This window comes from Pipistrellus kuhlii, unplaced genomic scaffold, assembly GCF_014108245.1.
Source record: "Pipistrellus kuhlii isolate mPipKuh1 unplaced genomic scaffold, mPipKuh1.p scaffold_m20_p_4, whole genome shotgun sequence".
Lineage (NCBI taxonomy): Eukaryota > Metazoa > Chordata > Mammalia > Chiroptera > Vespertilionidae > Pipistrellus > Pipistrellus kuhlii.
The window spans coordinates 46,862,333-46,880,678 of NW_023425540.1; the positions used below are offsets into that span (position 1 = coordinate 46,862,333).

The 18,346-nt window shown below is 53.6% G+C and overlaps 1 protein-coding gene and 1 long non-coding RNA gene across 4 annotated transcripts in view; one reads left to right on the plus strand and one right to left on the minus strand.

Annotated features, from left to right (window-relative positions):
• Positions 1-1,088, minus strand: part of LOC118703470 — a 104,341-nt gene extending 103,253 nt beyond the window's left edge. Inside the window, exon 1 of the long non-coding RNA XR_006739784.1 lies at positions 577-1,088. This is a non-coding gene — a long non-coding RNA (uncharacterized LOC118703470). The remainder of the gene's footprint in view (positions 1-576) is intronic.
• Positions 1,089-4,091: 3,003 nt separating this feature from the next.
• Positions 4,092-17,097, plus strand: NR2F1 (nuclear receptor subfamily 2 group F member 1). 3 transcript variants are annotated; one of them, XM_045571734.1, is made up of 4 exons: positions 4,092-4,890; positions 7,374-7,901; positions 13,112-13,420; positions 17,059-17,097. In XM_045571734.1, the coding sequence occupies exons 1-3, from the start codon at positions 4,434-4,436 to the stop codon at positions 13,390-13,392; spliced, it is 1,266 nt and encodes a 421-aa protein (XP_045427690.1). In that variant the 5' UTR covers positions 4,092-4,433; the 3' UTR covers positions 13,393-13,420; positions 17,059-17,097. The 3 variants fall into 3 exon arrangements, with proteins under 3 accessions (XP_045427690.1, XP_036266025.1, XP_036266027.1); XM_036410132.2 differs by lacking the exon at positions 17,059-17,097 and having other exon boundaries at positions 13,112-14,159; XM_036410134.2 differs by lacking the exons at positions 4,092-4,890; positions 17,059-17,097 and adding an exon at positions 5,120-6,689 and having other exon boundaries at positions 13,112-14,159.
• Positions 17,098-18,346: the final 1,249 nt, after the last annotated feature.

Here is an 18,346-nt window from a genome sequence, read left to right on the forward strand (position 1 = left end):
CTCCGGCCGCCTCCCGGTTCTGTCTCCTTCCTTCCCTGCCGCCCGTCCGCCCGCGTCTCTGCGCTGCACGGGGAGGGACCGTTAGGATACATGCATACAGCGCTGGTGCTGGCTCTTTCTTTCCTTTTTTTCCCCTTTCTTTCTCTTTTTCTTTTTTATTTTTTTTTCCTGTCGTGTTCGTGTCACCTTTGAACTGACCAGCAGACGTGAGCGCGTCTGTGTGGGGAGGGGGACGAGGGCAGGAGCCCCCGCTGGCCGCGGCGCCTCCTCTCCATCCGCGGCGCACAATGGGCCGCCGCTCGCCGCCGCGGACGCGGGCCGTTCCCGTCCTCTGCGCCGGAGGGGCTCGGGGCCGGCACAGGAAAGCCTTTATTCTGCTCTTTAAAAACCGTCGCTCCTCGCCAAGCCACCGCCAACTCCCCACTTAAAGGGAGAGAGACGGGGGGGAGCGCCAAGCGCACCCCAAAGCGCAGCGCTTCCCAAACCCCTCCCTGGTGGAATTTAAAGGGAGAACGAGTATTACACTTACACACACACACACACACACACACACACACACACACACACAAACCCTACCTCTGTCAACACAGCGTGGCCATTTCCTCCCACCTTTATCTGAGGCTCGGGGTGCCGGAGCGGAGACAAACTTTCACGCTCCCCGGAGCGGCGGGGCGGGCGGGCGGGCGCTGCTCCCACCCGCGGCGGCGGCGGCGGCGGCGGCGGCGGCTTTGTCACGGCGCCGCTCCGCGCCCGCCGGAGCCTGCCTAGGGGAGCGATCCCAAAACGAGGGGGGTGCGAGTGTGCTATTGGAGACTATGTCACTAACAGAAGTACCGTTTTCCCCTAGTACGGTCTTTCAAGTAAAAAAAAAAAATCCATTGAAAGAATTTTCAAAGTGTTGTCTTCCTTTGGAGAAAAGGCTCGGGCTGCCTGCGGAGAGCGGGGAAGGAGGGCCCGGCTGTGCGCTCCGGGCGCGGCTCCCGTCCGCTAGGTGGCAGCCCGAGCCAGCGATTCCCGCGGCCCGCGCCGCCCCTCCTCCCCCCTCCCGCGACCAATCGCCTTCGGGGATCTCTCTCTCTCTCTCTCTCTCTCTCTCTCTCTCTCTCTCTCTCTCTCTCTCTCTCTCTCTCTCTCTCTCTCCTCTCTCCCTCTCCCTCCCTCTCTCTCTCTCTCGCTCTCCCTCCCTCCCTTCCTCCCTCCCTCTCTCCCTCTCTCCCCCTTTCCTCCTCCTCCCTCCCTCTTTCTCTCTTCCTCCCACCCGCCTCTCTCCCACTCTCTCCCATCCCCTCTCCCCCCCTCCCCCACTTCTCCCATCTTCTCCCCCTGTCTTTCTCTCGCTCCTTTTCTCTTTTTCTGACTCAGTCGCACTAACTCCCCACCCCACCCCCAACAATATGAGGACTTATTACTGCTTTCTTAATAATTATTGAAGCGTTGTTTGGAGTTTGGGACAGCCTGGGGACACCAAAGCAGAGGGGGGGGAGGGGGAGAAAGAAAGAAAGAAGAAAAAAAATCAAATTGATTGGAAAGTTTATTTTTTTTAAAAAAAAAAATCATCTCTGGGATCAATAGGAACCGTTGAATTCTGATTGATTTTGTGGCAATAGCTGCAGATTCCACGAGTGTCCTGTCGTAATTAAACCTTTAAAACCAAGTTATAACTCAGGAGCCAAAAAAAAAAAAAAAAAAAAAGGAACACAGGAGTCTCTGTCTGCCTCGTTTCTTAAAAGGATATAAAATCAACGCAGTCCACACTTGGGTTATGCTTACATGTGAAGGAAGAAAACAATCAAAACCCAGTGTATTTCACGAGTCATTAAAATGGTGAGAGTTAAATTCCCATATAAAAAAAAATCCTAACATTTTTTGATGGCACTCTTCTTCAAGCTCATGAAACCTAATTTTAAAAACTTTTCATAAGAAATCAACGTTATTTCCTTCTCATTTGCACGTTGCGAGGAAGGCATTCTCCCCCTCGCCATCCCTTCCCCCCTCTGGCTTTCGCATGTGTGTGAGTGTGAGTGAGTGTGTGTGTGTGTGTGTGTGTGTGAGTGTGACCATAGACGACCCATACTAATCAGGTCTCAGAGTAAATAGCAGAGCAGGGCGATCTCAATGTAAATTGCGCTTGTCAGAAGCACACCCCCCTCCCTCACTTTCTCTCCTCCTCCCCTCCCCATCCCCGTCAGTGGGTAGCTGAGTGGTGGGGGAGCGAAAGAGGAGGGGGGAGGGACTCTCCAACCAATGGCGTGCAGGAGGCATGGCTAACCTTAGCCTCCCATTTTCTCCTCCCTCCTCCCCCCCTCCCATTCAGGGCTCTGACCAGTCAGTCTCCTTTGATTATCAGTTGCCAGCAGCCCTTCTCCTGGCTCCTTGACACGAGCTCCATATAAGGCAGCGATCTCCATAGAAACGTGTCAGTTTCAATAGTAGTGTCAAAGTTCACTATATACAGACATTCGCGCAGATCCCCCTTTCGGAAACATTGCTCTGCGAGTCCTCCCGATTAAACGCATTCAATTTTGGGATCGCTCTTTCTCTCTCTCTCTCTCTCTCTCTCTCTCTCTCTCTCTCTCTCTCTCTCTCTCCTCCTCCTCCTCCTCCTCCTCCTCCTCCTCCTCCTCCTCCTTCTCCTCCTCTTCTGCCTCTCTCTTTCTCAGTCTCTCAATCTCTCTCTCTTCTTTCCCTCGCTCTCTTCTCTCCTTTTTCTCTTTTCTTACATATCCTCTTAGTTGTTTTCCCCGTATTCTTCTCTCTCTCTTCTTTTTCTCCCTCCTTCTTGTCTTTTTTACTCCATTCCTGTAGAAGAGAGGGCTAAACTTAAAAAAAAAAAAAAAAAAGGAGGAGGAGGAGGAGGAGGAGGAGGAGACACCCCCTTCGTATTCTTCTTATCGTTATTTTATACATATATGATTTTTCTTGGAGGGAGGGTGCTGGTTCCCGGCTGAAGAGCACTTATTTAAAATACTAAAAAAAGAACATTTTTGGGCGATCTCCAGGGTTTTTTTAACTAGCTCTGTGTGTTATAGCAGAAGAAGCAGAAGAAGGAGCAAGAAAGAGGAAAAGAAGAGGATTATTTATTCGACCTACTTTGGATATCTCTCTCGCTTTTTTTTTCCAATTCATTTTTTCTTTTGAATTTTGTTTTTTCCATCTCGCTGTGAATTCGTCGCCGGCGGCGTGAATTATCTCCTATTTTTCCTTCCTTTCCACCACCTCCCCAAAGAAGAAGGAGGCAGCGAGCGCCCGGCGCCACCGGCACAACAAAAAGAGCAAAGTGTGTGTGATCCTCCTCGCCCGCCGCCTCCCGCTCTCCGGCTCTGCCTTCCTGAATGGCTGGCGGCGTCCGGCCCTGGACCTGGCCCCCCGACTCCAGCGCGCCCTGATCGCCGCCGGCAGCCTCGCCCCGCGCCCCGCGCGGCTCCCCGAGCTCCCCTGCTCCGCCAGCCCAGCCAGGGCGCCTGCCGCCGGGACAGCGGCGGCGGCGGCGGCGGCGCGGGCGGCCCCCGACCCGGGCTCGCGCTCCGGCCGCGGCCCCGACTCCGGCTCGGACTCCGGCCCGGGCCCGGCTCCGCCGGCAGCGCGCGGCGCTGCAGCTGCTGAGGCGGCGGCTCCAGCGGCGCCCGCAGCCCCGACCTCCGTCTCCGTCTCCTTCTCCGCCGCCGCCGCCGCCGCCCGCGCGGTCCTCCTCGGGGTCGGCTCAGCCCGCGCTCCGCGCGCAGCCCGGGCGGCCGCCGGGCGGGCAGGCGCCTGGCGCGGGTGAGCGAGTGTGTGTGCGAGTGTGTGTGTGTGTCTCTCTCTCTGTGTGTGTGTGAGAGTGTGTGAGTGTGTGTGTGCGCGCGGGGGTGCGGGCGAGGCGGAGGGCGAGTGTGTGCGCGCGCCGTGGCCCATGCCCGCCGCCCCCGGCGCTGCGCCCCGCGCCGCTCCCGGCTGCCGCCTGTGCCATTTCTGATTTTGCAACTTGGGGAAGAAGAAAAAAGCCAGAGAGAAGGGAGCTCGCTCTCCGGGGGGGTGGGGAGGGGGGGAAGGAGAGCGCGGCCCCCCCAGGATCGGAGCGCGGGGGGGAGCGGGCGAGGGGAGCAGGGGTGTTGCGGGGGGGGGGATCCTGAGAGCCTGGGGGGGCTGCAAAAAGAGAGAAAGAAAACAGCAGGAACCACAACAAAACGCCAGCAGGGTGGGCGGGCGCGCAGCGGCGGCGGCGGCGGGGCGGCCGAGGCGGTAGCGGCGGCGGCGGCGGCGGCGGCGGCAGCGGCAGAGGCAGCGGCCGGTGCGCGGCTCGGGCTCGGCTCCCGCGACCCCGGGGCGCCCGGCGGGCCCCCCACCCCCTCCCCCTCCCCCCTTCCCCTTCCCCTTCCCCTCCCGGCGCGCCCGCGCGCCCCGCGGCCCTCGGCGAGCAGCTCGGCTCCCCCCCAGCGCTCCCCGGGCCCAAAGATATGGCAATGGTAGTTAGCAGCTGGCGAGATCCGCAGGACGACGTGGCCGGGGGCAACCCCAGCGGCCCCAACCCCGCAGCGCAGGCGGCCCGCGGCGGCGGCGGCGCCGGGGAGCAGCAGCAGGCGGGCTCGGGCGCGCCGCACACCCCGCAGACCCCGGGCCAGCCCGGCGCGCCCGCCACCCCCGGCGCCGCGGGGGACAAGGGCCAGGGCCCGCCCGGCTCGGGCCAGAGCCAGCAGCACATCGAGTGTGTGGTGTGCGGGGACAAGTCGAGCGGCAAGCACTACGGCCAATTCACCTGCGAGGGCTGCAAAAGTTTCTTCAAGAGGAGCGTCCGCAGGAACTTAACTTACACATGCCGTGCCAACAGGAACTGTCCCATCGACCAGCACCACCGCAACCAGTGCCAATACTGCCGTCTCAAGAAGTGCCTCAAAGTGGGCATGAGGCGGGAAGGTGAATATTTCTTCTTCTCTGCTCCTCTCCCTGAGCTTTGCCCGCCTCCCCGGCCCTCTTTCTTTCTCTCTCTCTCCCCCTCTCACAGAGGTGGCTGCTGGATGGGGCTGGGGCTCCCGCAGTCCTGGCCCGTCCCAGCTTCCCCTGTCCCCGCTGCTGCCTTCCTCCCCCGGCGTGTGCCCCCCCCCCCCAGCTCGTTGCCGCTGCCTCCCCCTCCCGGCCTGCGCTCATCTCCCGGCTCCTCCATCCCTCTCGCTGCCTGCTCGGGATTGTGTCCCTGGGATCGTGAGCTGTGGCTGAAACACCCCATTCTTCCTCTGTCTTGGATGTGCTCGATGTGTGTCTCTTTCCCGCGTGTGCGTGAGGATGCTTGGGGCTGTGCTGGCATGAACTTGGGGAGGGGTGCTCACGTCCCACCCCCAGAAAAGTCTTGTTTCTGTGTTTTTGCATCTCACTTTCCCCTCCACCTCTTCCTTCTCTTTATTTGAAATGGGGGAGGGCTGGGGACTGGAGTACCCTGCGTAGATTCATTGCTGCATCATCCTTGTGGAAGCTTAGCATGGAAAAAGAGGAGTGAGATTTATTGCACTTGTAGGTCTAATTAGGGGAGGGGGGGGGGCTTCTGGCCTGTTCACTGGTTCCCTCTCCTCTTCAAGGAGCTGGGGCCGCCTCCTCCGGAGCCGTGGCCTTGTTTTCACCCCTCTACTTTGAAAGGAAAGTTTGTGACTGAGCCTTGCTTTCATAGTTGTGTCATTTTTAAAAAAGCATGATACTCATTTTATTTCTTCATCAAACTCCACCCTCTGCTTAAATACTGCATACAAATTACAATTTACAACGGCATTTACCGAACCTTCTGATTTGGCTATAAGGCACAGAGAGACTGCAGCTGGCATGAGCTTCCACATCATTTAATCCCTGTGTTGTGTGGCTTTGGTTTCTTTTAACGCAACTTTTGATGTTGTATTTAGATATGCTTCATGTTCATGTGGCAAGAGATGCAGCACTTATCTTATAAATATATTTAGCCACTTACAGTTAAAGTTTATCTCCTGACAATCATTAAAGATGTCTTATAGTCGAATGAGCGAACCAGTCAATTTTGCAGAATGCAGATTACTCCTTCTTGTAATTGACTTTAAAATTATATTTTATATGCCACAGGAAAAAGAAATTGAATTCCTTCAGATCTCAAAGAGCAGGCAAATATGACGACTTCATTTCTAGCTCCAGGAAGATTTTTGTAGGCATCTGGGGGGTGGAGGTGGGAGAGAAAAAAAACCAACAACTTTGAATTGTGCTCTCATTTAATTGAAAAATAACTGCCAAGTTCAAAACTATAATTAGGAGGAAAAAGTATTCTAGCCATTATGTTTCAAGAGCTGAGATTACATTGGGACTTGCATTACAAATGGAATCAAAGCAAACTTAAGAAAACAGTGCACAACCTGAAGTAAGACAGCTACATGTACATGGACATATCTACATTAATTTGTTGGGGGGGGGGGGAGTTCAGTAGCCCTAACTTTTCCTAGAGTTGTCTTTGTTTACATGGCAATTTAAAACGCTGGCACTGTTGAAGTAAAACATACACATTAAAAAAAAAAAAAAAAACTTTGGTCAGCTTTAAGAACTCAAAGCATGCTTACGTTTTGCATTCAGATGGTTAATGAATCCAGTGTTTTTGCAGTTGCAAGCTCGTGCATTCACTGGGCAAACGCTGGCTGCAGGTTGCAGTGGCACCACGCAGGACAGACATTAATTATTGTTCCTACTTTTCCCCATAATGTTTGGCTACTGTAAGTTCAACTTTTTCTTGAAATTTTTTCAATTTTCTGTTGCTTTTAACAGCGAGAACTTGGTGTGGGGCGATGGGGTGGAGAGGAGAGGGGAGGGAAGAAGGATACTTGTTTTCTATTGAAAAGTTGTACGTGATTAGTAGCATATGTAACTTGTATCTATTTTAAGGGTAATTCGATGGCATTTTTAGAGATTATGGAAGCATTTTTTTTTTTTTAGCAGAATGTTGCTTGCTTGCAAATGAAGAGGCAGCTAGGCATTTGCCTAGAACCACAACCTCTCTCTCTGGTTTCTGCTGTTTATTTTCTACCCTGATTTGTTTCACTCTGGAGGGGCTGAGTGGGATTTCATTGATCTGCGTGTTACCCCTCGGTGGTAGAGGGGTTGGGTGGGATTTTCGGGCATGCTGGGCCTGGGGGCTCTGAAGTCAGGCCTAGCTCTGGCAGGGCTGCGTGACCAGGTGCGCGCAGGCGATGGATGGACCGACCAGCGGAGCAAGAGGGCCTCACCCCAGGTTTCCTCCGGGTGCAGGCCATCAGGGCGAGCGCAGGAGAAAATGCTCGGGGAGCTTGTGACTGTGGGAAGAGCCTCCGCATTACATTGTGTCGGGCGCTCTGCAGCGCGGCTCTGTCCGCAAGCCCCCTGGATGCACATTGCCTCTTTTCTCTCTCTCTTTCCGCCAGCGGTTCAGCGAGGAAGAATGCCTCCCACCCAACCCAACCCAGGCCAGTACGCCCTCACCAACGGGGACCCCCTCAACGGCCACTGCTACCTGTCGGGCTACATCTCGCTGCTGCTGCGCGCGGAGCCCTACCCCACCTCGCGCTATGGCAGCCAGTGCATGCAGCCCAACAACATCATGGGCATCGAGAACATCTGCGAGCTGGCCGCGCGCCTGCTCTTCAGCGCCGTCGAGTGGGCCCGCAACATCCCCTTCTTCCCGGACCTGCAGATCACTGACCAGGTGTCCCTGCTGCGCCTCACCTGGAGCGAGCTGTTCGTGCTGAACGCGGCGCAGTGCTCCATGCCGCTGCACGTGGCGCCGCTGCTGGCCGCCGCCGGCCTGCACGCCTCGCCCATGTCCGCCGACCGCGTCGTGGCCTTCATGGACCACATCCGCATCTTCCAGGAGCAGGTGGAGAAGCTCAAGGCGCTGCACGTCGACTCGGCCGAGTACAGCTGCCTCAAGGCCATCGTGCTGTTCACGTCAGGTGAGGCTGCGCTCGCTCGCTCGCTCGCAGGCCAGGCCGCGCGGGGAGCCTCCGCGGGCGCCTTTGGGCCGGCGGGGCCGCCTTCTGCACGGCCGCCGCCCGCCGCTGGACCCCGGGCCTGGCCCAGACCTGCTGGGGGCCTCCCTCTTCCTCCCTCTCCCCCCCGCGTTAGAGACGCGGCTGGTGGCGGCGCTGCCATCTTGAGAGCCTGGCGGTGCAGGAGGGAGAGGAGGATGCGGCTGCGGGCCTAGCAGCCTGGACCCCAGCTCGGGGCGGCGGCGGGTGCGGGTCTCGTGGGGGAGCGGTGCTGTGGATCGCCTGGCTGCGCGTGTGTGCGGTGTGCGTGTGTGTGTGTGTGTGTGTGTGTGCGCGCGGTGTATGTGTGTGTGTCCGTGTGTGTGTGTGTGTGTGTGTGTGTGTGTGTGTGTGTGTTTCTGGGGGAGGGGAAGGAAGGAGAGAACGTGGGAATGCGGCTTTCTCCTCCGTGCGGCATGCTCAGGGATGAGTTTCCCGACAGAAAGGCGATCGCGCATACACACACACACACACACACACACACACACACATACACATACACATAGGTGAGAAAGAGAAGAATACGTACAAGTAAATCATAAATAATCCCCTTTTATTGCTGCCCGATTTTCCCTTATCGGAAACCATTCATGTTTGCAGTTGCTTGGGGTTATTGAGGGTAGTAAAAAAAAAAAAGGATTCGATCTAAACAAGAAAGATAAAAAAAAAAAAAAAGAAAGAAAGAAAAAAGAAAAGAAAAAAGCAAGGCTGGGGAATCCGAAAGTGTGGGTAGGCTCCCCTGCCCGGAGGTAAATCTCATCTCATCGCCATGCAAAACACTTGAGCTTCGGAAATTTAACAGAGTGCCTTAAAAAATATCAAATTAAGTGTAGGCGGTGGTAACATGCATGTTAACAATTCCTCTTATGATAGATGGTTCAAATTAACTTCCAGGAAAGTGCATTAGTGTTGCCTTTGAAGGCTCTGGTCTGAGCCTCTGAGAACACTGCCCGCCTTTTTTATTATTGTAACCTGCAAGAGGGAAACATATAAACACCCGGGACAGCAGGTAATGGGGGAAATATAAACAAAGCCAGAAGGGACGCTGGTGGGGAACAGAGCGGCCCAGGCTGGATCTCAGCCTTGCCCACTGTGAGCAGGTTAGAGCTGCAATTTTACCTCCAGTATTGGCACTATTGTTTTTCATTCCTCCGTTCGGAGAACAAATAAACTATACTAATAAATCTAGCCTAGAACCAGGACACCCAAAGGCCAAATTAAAACCACTCTTGAGCGGAGATGGTGAAACCCCTTCCCCATGGCCTGGCTGAACAGTAAGCAGTGGTACAATCTATCAGTATCTCTTGGCTTTCATGCGTGAAGAATCGTATTTACGTTGTATTAAGATGACTCTTAAATTTGCACAATATTGTAATGTAGCAAATGTAGTATTAATATCGATCGGAGCAGCAGATAATTTATTTAGACAAGAGCATCTCATTTGTATGCAGGGTGGCCATGGCTCTGGACTTGGACTGCCCCCCTTTCACTTTCAGTGAAAACACAGGTCTGCTCGTGGGAGAGGGAGTTGTTCTCTGCAAGAGGATAAAGTGAGAACCTTAAAACAAATGGAAGATTTATTGAATGGCCTCCTTGGAGTTTGAATGCATTTTATCTTAATAAGTCTTCTTGATAGAAACGTGTTTTTCACAAGTGACAAAGAGCCTGGGAAGCAATGACCAGGCTGCGTTAGTTCTGGCAGGCCTGGGCCTGGCTGGCTGGCTCTCCACCACCCGGCTCTTTAGCCAAATTAATCAGGAAGCAAGCCAGTGTCAGGGAGGCTGGGGTTTTACAGCCTAGTCCAGTGAGGGGTCTTGAAGCAGAATATGTGACTCGAAGCTGGACAGAGGTCTTCTCAAGAGAGGTCTCTCCTCCCTTGGCCTTGTCCTTCCTAAGGTTCTTTGAACTCCCTTGACTTTTCTGATCCCCTGCCCTTTCCCAGAGAGAGAGGCGAGAACTGTGGCAAGGCTGCAGAGTAGACTGTGGAATTATTTGGCTTTTCTTTCAACTTTCATCCTAAAACATCCCTGTGAAAAGTGTTTCTTAAAGAAAAAAAAAAAAAAAAGGCCCAAAGAAGTTTCTTCAAGGTGCAAGGGGGAGGCAAGAAGTGAACAATAACATTATTTTGCTGGAAAATTGCAAGCAGAGTATCTGAAAATGGAAATAGAGCTGTCAGTAGTAATTCACCCCCCTCTTTCATACAACACATTTCCACTTTTGACTAAACTTGTTTTGATTGCCAGCCAGAAGGGAATTCATGGGAAGCCTTCTCAAAGTCATCCAACTTTTGAGCAAACTTTGAATGATGGAAAAGACAGTTTTAGACATATTGTCCAATGAGGTTTGCTCCAGTTAAGTATTTGAAGCTGGCATGGGGGGTTCCCTGTGGTGGTTTTCACATTTGGCCTCCGGATGGTATGCTTAATCCTTAATATTCTGGACAGCATCCAAAGACTAGGTCATGACCTGAACTTACTTTAAAAAAAAAAATTCATTAATTCATACACCTAAATATTCCCTCAAATAAATGAGACCTTCCCTGAAAGGAGCCACCTAGTTAACATAAATACAATAAATCCATTTTCAGTACAATAATAACTTTGATTTCTAGTTATGGCAGCTGATTACATCTATATTTCCTGAACACTAAACTCTTCTGAATGCACAACATGAAATACATTCTCTGCACTACAAAGGCTAAGCCGGGAGGGCCTGAACAGTAATGGTTATTTATTTACATAATTTCTTTTCCATATACCGTAGAAGAAATATTGAGGTTTCCCACATTGACACTGCCATATAAAAAGTGAGACATGGATTTTGCACATGCTGACTCCCTTTCTGATCTGGGGTATATATAACTCATGGCATATAAATATGGACTACATTACACCTCCTGCTCACCTCACTTTGCTACCACAACCACCCAATCCATCTAAGAGCTCGTACCGTCTGTCCTCAGTTGGGGGAATCCTGTTGCAGGAATATCCAGAGAGGGGCTGACTGTTTACACTGGGAAGCCAGGCCCAAACTAGGGCCATAGGGCTTGCCACCTGGCACCTGGCAGTCCACTGAGCTACAGGCATTCTGCCTTCAAAGGAGGAAAGATATCAAAGCAGCCAGCACAGGGCCCAGGCAAGACTTTCCTGGGCTTCTCTCCCTTGGCGTGGCCTTGCTGGGAGAAGGGTAGTGACCTTGCACTCTGGGGTCCCTCATCATAAATATCAGATAAATATTTTACGGACCTGAGGGGACGCCATATGGGTCTTTTTTTAAAAAATCTGCTGGCGTATCAGTGGGTCCTTTTCATTTTGCATTGTCTGAGGCTGAAAGGGATCCTGACGAATAATGGGCAGATAATGCATGTAAAGCAAGATATATGTAAATATGAGTCTGCATGGTGGCTATTCAGCAGAGCCAGGTTAGCAAGCAGGGCCAAGGGCAGACCTCGGGGTCCCCTCTCTAAGGAGCAAAGCCCCAAAGTGCTCCTGCCCTCGCCCTGCCAGCCATAAAACCTGACTGATTTCCCAAGGCAGGCGGGTGTAGATGCACCCCAGCAGCTGGCTGGAGTAATTAGACATCTGACAGGAATCCGGTCTGGATCCGGGGTCAAAGGACACTTGCCTCAGAAGTTCTTGAATCATCATCACTAGTTTTATTTGTATTTTTTGCTCAAGGCCACAGCCTTGTAAATGAAGGTGGTAGGGTGTTTGATAAGCCCCAGTTCTTGAAATATAACGACATGAAGCTCAGAAACCTAGCAGACACAGGTTTAACTTTTGAATTATTTGCTATGTCTTTGTAGGGTCACACTTGCCCATTCACAAATATGCAGTGTCCTTCCAGGGGCATCGCCGCCATGCATGGATTTCTTCCCAGATCTATATATTAGCAAACTCTGCCTTTGATCTCTAGTCAACCTCCTGACTGGCTAAGGGTCCCTCTGCGATCTTCCTGTTTGTGAAATATTCATTATTAATATAAGAAACAACACAGGCCTTAAAACTAGGGGAGGGAGCCTTCACCTCATTCCCCTGATTCCACCATCCCCTCCATTTGCTTGCCTCCAGTTAGTTGATATAGTATACACTGCTGTCTTGAAATATTTTTAGGAGACCAAGAGAAGCCTTGGTTTATCGATGAGATAAACACACAGGTTTTGAGATGCTGTCCTTGCGTGTAGGTGCCTCCCCCCATTCCCCGTTGTCCCTGTAAAGGAAGCCTATCTCCCCAAATCCCCCCTCAACTCCCCATCTTCCAGTTTGAAGCAGTAGCAGCAGCTGCTGCCTCTAGCCCAGCTTTGTGTCTGATCCTAAAGATGTCTCCTTTCCGCAGCCTGGAGTAACTGAGCCACATTCTTCCTGATCATTACACAGTTTACAGAGATGTGACCAATTTTCAATTACTTGATGTAAGGCGCAGATAGAAGCGTACACCCTCACCAAGGCTTTATGCTGCAGAGCCCTTGCTTGCATGGAGAGTGGATCTCAAATCCTCTCTCTTGCTAAAGCCTGGGCTTGATCTGGTCCCGGGCACTGCCAGCCCAGGATGCCCTGCCTGCTCTCATGTGCTTGTTCACGACACAATCTAGGTTCTTCTTGAGGGTTCTGGTTGGGGTCATTGGCTGAGAGGGGGGCTCCACGAAGCCTTGAGGAACTGCCTTCAGGCTGCACATTTCTTCAGGGCTCCTGAACCCCCAGAAAGCAGGGGGGAGTGGGGTGAACGTCCTGCCTGTAATGAGCCCGCTGCAGGGATGCTCCCCTGCAGGCAGAGACAGGTTGCTCCGCGCAGCAAACATGGCTCCAGCACCGCACATTGCTTCATCCAAAGGTGAAAGAGGAAGCACAAAGGGACGAGAGAGGCTGCTGCGTCTGCCTGTGTGTGCTTCTCTCTCCAGCCCCCCTGGGTGTGGTGGGGGTTTGGTTTATTTTATTTGTTTTGGGGCTGGTGGAGGAGTGGGGAAGCATGGAGGGGTGGGCTTCTTTCATTTTCCCTTCTATTCCTTTTTTCCTCCTTTACTCCTAAAAAAAAACAAGATTCTTTTAATGGCTTGTTGTTTGTGCCTTTGCTGTTCACCGACCTGACCATGTGCCCATTCCCCTTCTCTTCCCTTCCGGGGGCTCCCGCTCGGGCAGACGCCTGTGGCCTGTCGGACGCCGCCCACATCGAGAGCCTGCAGGAGAAGTCGCAGTGTGCCCTGGAGGAGTACGTGAGGAGCCAGTACCCCAACCAGCCCAGCCGCTTCGGCAAGCTGCTGCTGCGCCTGCCCTCCCTGCGCACGGTGTCCTCCTCTGTCATCGAGCAGCTGTTCTTCGTCCGTTTGGTAGGTAAAACCCCCATCGAAACTCTCATCCGCGATATGTTACTGTCCGGGAGCAGCTTCAACTGGCCTTACATGTCCATCCAGTGTTCCTAATCCTCGGGCACTTCCCACCTGCCCCCACTCCTTTGAGACTCAGAGGACCTGCAGGGCCATGGACTCCAAAGCCTGGGGGGCACCAGGCAGCTGATGCAGGGTGCAGCGTGCTGGGCAGGCTGGGCAGGGGGGAAGGGGGGCCGGGAAGGCAGGGGCAGCCCACCCTACAGAAATGCTACAATCCAGGAGAAAAAGAGACTCTTAGGATCAGATCTGTGAACCCACTGGGAAGGAAAGGAACAGGACCTTGTGTCTGGTGAGAAAAAGAAAACCATCTTTGGAAGAGAGGACCATGAGGAATTTTAATAAAACAGAAGGAGACTAACGGACCTTCCAGGATTTATTGTGGACGGATGTGGATATATTCTGTACAGAAAAACAACACACGGAAGTGGACTGAATCCTATGTAGAAACACACACGCACACCCCCCCAACATTGTTATTCATTTTGTAAGATACTAGTCTTTATTTTCATTTTTTTGTAAAATTTAAACATCGTATGCACATAAAAAAAAAGGAAACAAGAATTAGGGGAAAATAACATTTTCCAAATAATTATAAAAAAAAATTGTCCTGTGTCTATGTATCTATATCTGTTTTGTATTTTTTTCTGGTTCCAAACCAGATTTCCTGTGATTCTATACTAATAATTTTTGATATAACCCTTTGCTTCTTATAATGAGTGCGGTATATGTTGTCAAGGCTGTTCTTCAAGAATTAAAATTGAAGTGAAAATTTAAACAAAAATAAAAGAATTTAGCAAAAACCCACGCGTCTGGTTGTTTGACAGATGTCATCAGTGCAAAAGAACACTCCAATCAGTCTCCACTCCAGTTCAGTTCTTACTGGAGTGGAAGTGGGGTTAAGAGGGGGAAAATTTTAAGGTCTAGTACCAAGTTGGCTAGGTTTGTTTCCTAAACCAAGTCAGTGCTTGGTTTTGTAACTGCAGAGGGCCAGGCGCTGCGTGGGCCCTGTGGTCAGGGACGACAGGGAGCCGTGGCTGCAATCCTCCCTGCGTCCCTGTGGGCGGTGTGGGGGGCTGCAGAGGTCCTGCGTGCAGCTGGGCCTCGGGCTGGCGGACCTGGTCCTTTGGCTGGTCTAGGCTCAGGCACCACCTGCTTCCGGGACTGGACTGCACGTGGGAACTTGCCTGGCTGTAGGGGTATGACGCACTAGAAGAGGAGGGTCAAGGGAGGGAAAGGATTGCTCAGGCACCGCTGTACCTCATGCCTGTGATGGGAAGGTCTGGCCTCTCGCTGGCCCTGGGAGAGAGGTGCTGGGAGCCCTGGCTTTGCTCCCTCTATGGCCCGCTGGAGAGGTGGGGAGGGTTTGCCCTCTTCCATACCCCATGAAGGGGCTCCATGCAGGGCCCTCCAGGTGTGTTGGGGGAGGGGAGAGCGGAAGGGCCTTGCTGTGGTCTTAAGGGTGTGAGCCTGAGATCTTGGAGTGGGGGAGCTAGGCTGGAGCAGGTCCTCTTCAGAAGGGGTGTTTGGGTCCCAGTGGCCCAGCAGGGCAGAAGCCTCCCACCAGGTTTCTCCTTGGGTGTGCTTGGGATGGGCATGGCTGCTCTCTTACAGCTTTCAGAGCAGGGATGTTTTACAGGATCACAGGCGGCGCTTGGAGAACACATACTGCCAACGGAGATTTTTCTACCCTTATTAATAAATCCAGATCTTTTAAAATAATACCTCTTACCCCCCCACACACACACACCGCCTTCCCCAGCCCCAAACAGGCCCTTTTCAAGCTGGCACACCACTTTTAGAAGCAATTGACAAAGTTTTGCTTTCAATATGCTATCTAGAAGTCTCCAGGTCCCCACCCCACTCCATTAAAAATGCATTAACAAGCTCCTACACTCCAACCCACTGGTCCCACTCAGAAATGTCCCTCATCCTTCACACCACACTCAGGAGCACTGTCTTTGTACCTAGGGCAACCCAAGGCAGTTGGGTCCTGGGGAGAACTCAGATTTAAGCCCTGTCAGCCTCCCAAGACTTATTCTAGGCTGATGGCGGAGCCAGGGCCCAGGGGGGTGAGAGGGGAAGCCACACTGTGTCCCTAAGAGCTCCCCATCTTTTCTGCTTTTCTCCAAATGAAATGTAAATGTATTCATTACAGTATGATCCCTCTGATGAAAACAGATAAACATTTTCATAGGTCAGAAACGTATTTTTCAATTAATTTCAATATTGAGGCCCACACACAAGGCACGCAGTGTGGGACTGGCAGAAGCCAAGGCCTGGACTATAGGAGGCACCCGCTCCAGGGTCCAAAGGTGTCAGTACGAAGGTGGCTGTGCCAGGCAGGCTGGAGTGGCACCCACTGCCCACTGCCCACTGCCCACTGCCTGGGGCCCCTGGGACCTTACCCCAGGAAGAGCCTACAGGCTCAGACTAAAAACTGGGAGGCTGTGGGGCTGGGCCAGGGAGGAGAAGGGGCGCTCTGCTGCTGGGGTGAGTGGCAGGCTGGGGGCTGCCAGCAGTGCTTTCCTCCTTTGCTGTCTCTGAGGCTGCTGGGGCATCCTCACCTGCGTAACACACAGACAGTCTCCAGGGGTCTCTGTGTGTCTCCACCAGAGAGATGGAGCCTCCGGGGCTCAGGGGCCTTGGGGGCAGGACAGGCGGCTTTCTCTAGCTGTCGGCCCCCTGAATGTGCCGAGTTCAGGGGAGGTTTAGGAGCCAGGTCCAGGCATCAGAGCCAGGTCCTGAGCCTTCTCACCCCCAGGAATGGTCCTTTGGGCTCCGGTGGACAGGCTGCAGGGCAGGGCTGAGCAGTGGCCAAGGCGCGGACCTCCTGGCAGTGCCCAGGGGCAGCTCCAGCAGCAGCCAGGCTGCCCCTCTCGGTTCCGCACCTCCCCGGCCCCTGGAAGCCGCCTGGCAGGAGGCGATGCAGCGCAGGTGGGAGCCTCTGCCTGGGTGGCCGCCCGGAGTCCCCCACGCGGTGACTGAGCGCCAGGGCGAGCCTGGCACCCGGTGTGAGGCCGCAGGCAGGCGAGGCAGGAGCCTCCTGCACCCCTGCGGCCTGCAGAGTCAGGGAGGAGGCTGGGGGGACGGGGCAAGGCAGAGGCCAGGGGTCCCCCACGGGTCCCCAGCGAAATGCATCTGGGCAGAGCGGCCCACACAAGAGGACTCCCCTCCGGGAATTACCTGTAATATCTGAAAGCCAAGCGTCCCCTTTTCCAACCGAAACACTTGCTGAGCCACCAGAACTTGGAGGGCTTTGAAGTCAGTTTAAACTACAAGCTTTGCTGAAAACATCAAAAAGGCCACCTCGGACGGAGGTGCCTTCCTGCGGGAACCTTTGGGGAGTGCGGCTGCGCCTCCTCTGAGGCCAGACAGGACCCGGCTTGGGGGAGTTCCAATCCGACCTTTGCCCTATGACACCCCAACCTGCCCCCAGGCTGGCAGAAGCCGCGTGGGAATGGGGGGGTGTTCCCAGGCTCTGCGCCCCAGGCTGGTGCGGGTGAGCTGTCTCTGGGACCGAAAGGGCTCAGATGATCAGATCCCAGAGGCCCCTCCGCCCGCCGAGCTGGCTGTGCGTTCAAGGGCACTGGGCACCCACCTGAGCTTGTCTGTTTGGGGTGTGCAAAAAGTTTATTTTCATTTTTAATCATTCTCCTCCTCCTCCTCTTTCTCTTCCCCTTCCTCTCCCCTCTTCTCCTTCTGTTCCTCCTCCTCCTCCTCGTCCTCCTCCTCCTCCTCCTCCTCCTCCTCCTCCTCCTCCTCCTCTTGGTCCTCCTCCTCTTCTTCCTCTTCCTCCTCCTCCTTTTCTTCGCAGTCCTCATATCGCCCACAGTGTAGGTCACCTCCAGAAACTCCCTCATCCCTCAGATCAAATCGCAGGGATGTCTGCAGACGGGGGAGCCTGGAGGGCCGCGGGGTGGGTGCGCAGGGAGACACCAGTGGCAACTAATAAAACTCTTGTTAGAGGCCTGCTCAGCCTCCGCCGCGCCCCTGCGCCTGCAACTTGGAAAGCCAAAGAGTTGTATTCCTAAATGAGTTAAAGACCCATTTACCTCTGTCGTGTTCTATTCATCAAGCCACAAGTTGAGAGTTCCTAACATGAAACTATTTGTTTGCTTACACAACCAGCTGGGCGCAATTTCACGTCTGAGATATCTATCTGAAAGCGCCTCTCATTTATTATCTCTCCCTGTCAGCGAATCCATTTTTCCAAGCTCCCCCCTCCCCCCTTTGGAGATTATTTATTTATTTGCCTATTTATTTACTGACTTATTTACTTGTGGTGGGACTTCTTTGCCAGGGAGGACCTGGGTGAGGACTGCTCCCTGCGCGGCTTGCGCTGCGCCCAGCGCTGGGACTGGGACACGGGGTGCGGCTGAGGCTCACTCGCCGCCACCGCTGGCCCCGCTGGTGTGCGGGCCGGCAGCAGCCCCTGGGTCTGGCTAGACACAGCTCCCTTTCTCCCTGGCTGTCCCCCCTGCTAGCTCTCCCCAAGTAAGCCTCAACCACCTGTGCTAGGAGAGGGTGGAGGGGGGGCCGCGAGGGGGGCCCAGGATACGGATTTGAGATGGGCTTTCTCAAAGCCTCACCTAGTCCCAAGGGGCCAATTTCCTCTCCGGGCCGGAGGAGCCTGAGTGAGTAACCAAGATGTAAATAGTTGTGTGATGGGCTGGGGGAGGGGGCAGTGCGTTTATTGTGTGTGCGCAAAGGGGAGAAGGCTGCACGTGGTTTCAATTTTAAAGCACAAAGAAATAACATGCAACGCAGAAGAGAGGTTTCTGACTGTAATCGAGAGGAAAGAAAACAATTAACACGGTGCAAGGTGTCACACTCTATCCTCCAGCCCTCGCCTTCTCTTCCTACCCCAGTTTAGAGAAATCCGGATCTTGTCTGTGGAGTAGGTCTAGGCAATTGGATCTGGCTGATAAGGGAACCTCTGATGGAGATCACAGTGATGGGTGGATAACGGTGTCTATCCATCTCCTAG

Bases quoted from the DNA above. Each gene is read 5' to 3' on its own strand.
- NR2F1 (XM_045571734.1), top strand. From the start codon at position 4,434: ATGGCAATGGTAGTTAGCAGCTGGCGAGATCCGCAGGACGACGTGGCC. The intron at 4,891-7,373 runs GTGAATATTTCT...TCTTTCCGCCAG, and splicing joins AGTGGGCATGAGGCGGGAAG to CGGTTCAGCGAGGAAGAATG. The intron at 7,902-13,111 runs GTGAGGCTGCGC...CCGCTCGGGCAG, and splicing joins CATCGTGCTGTTCACGTCAG to ACGCCTGTGGCCTGTCGGAC.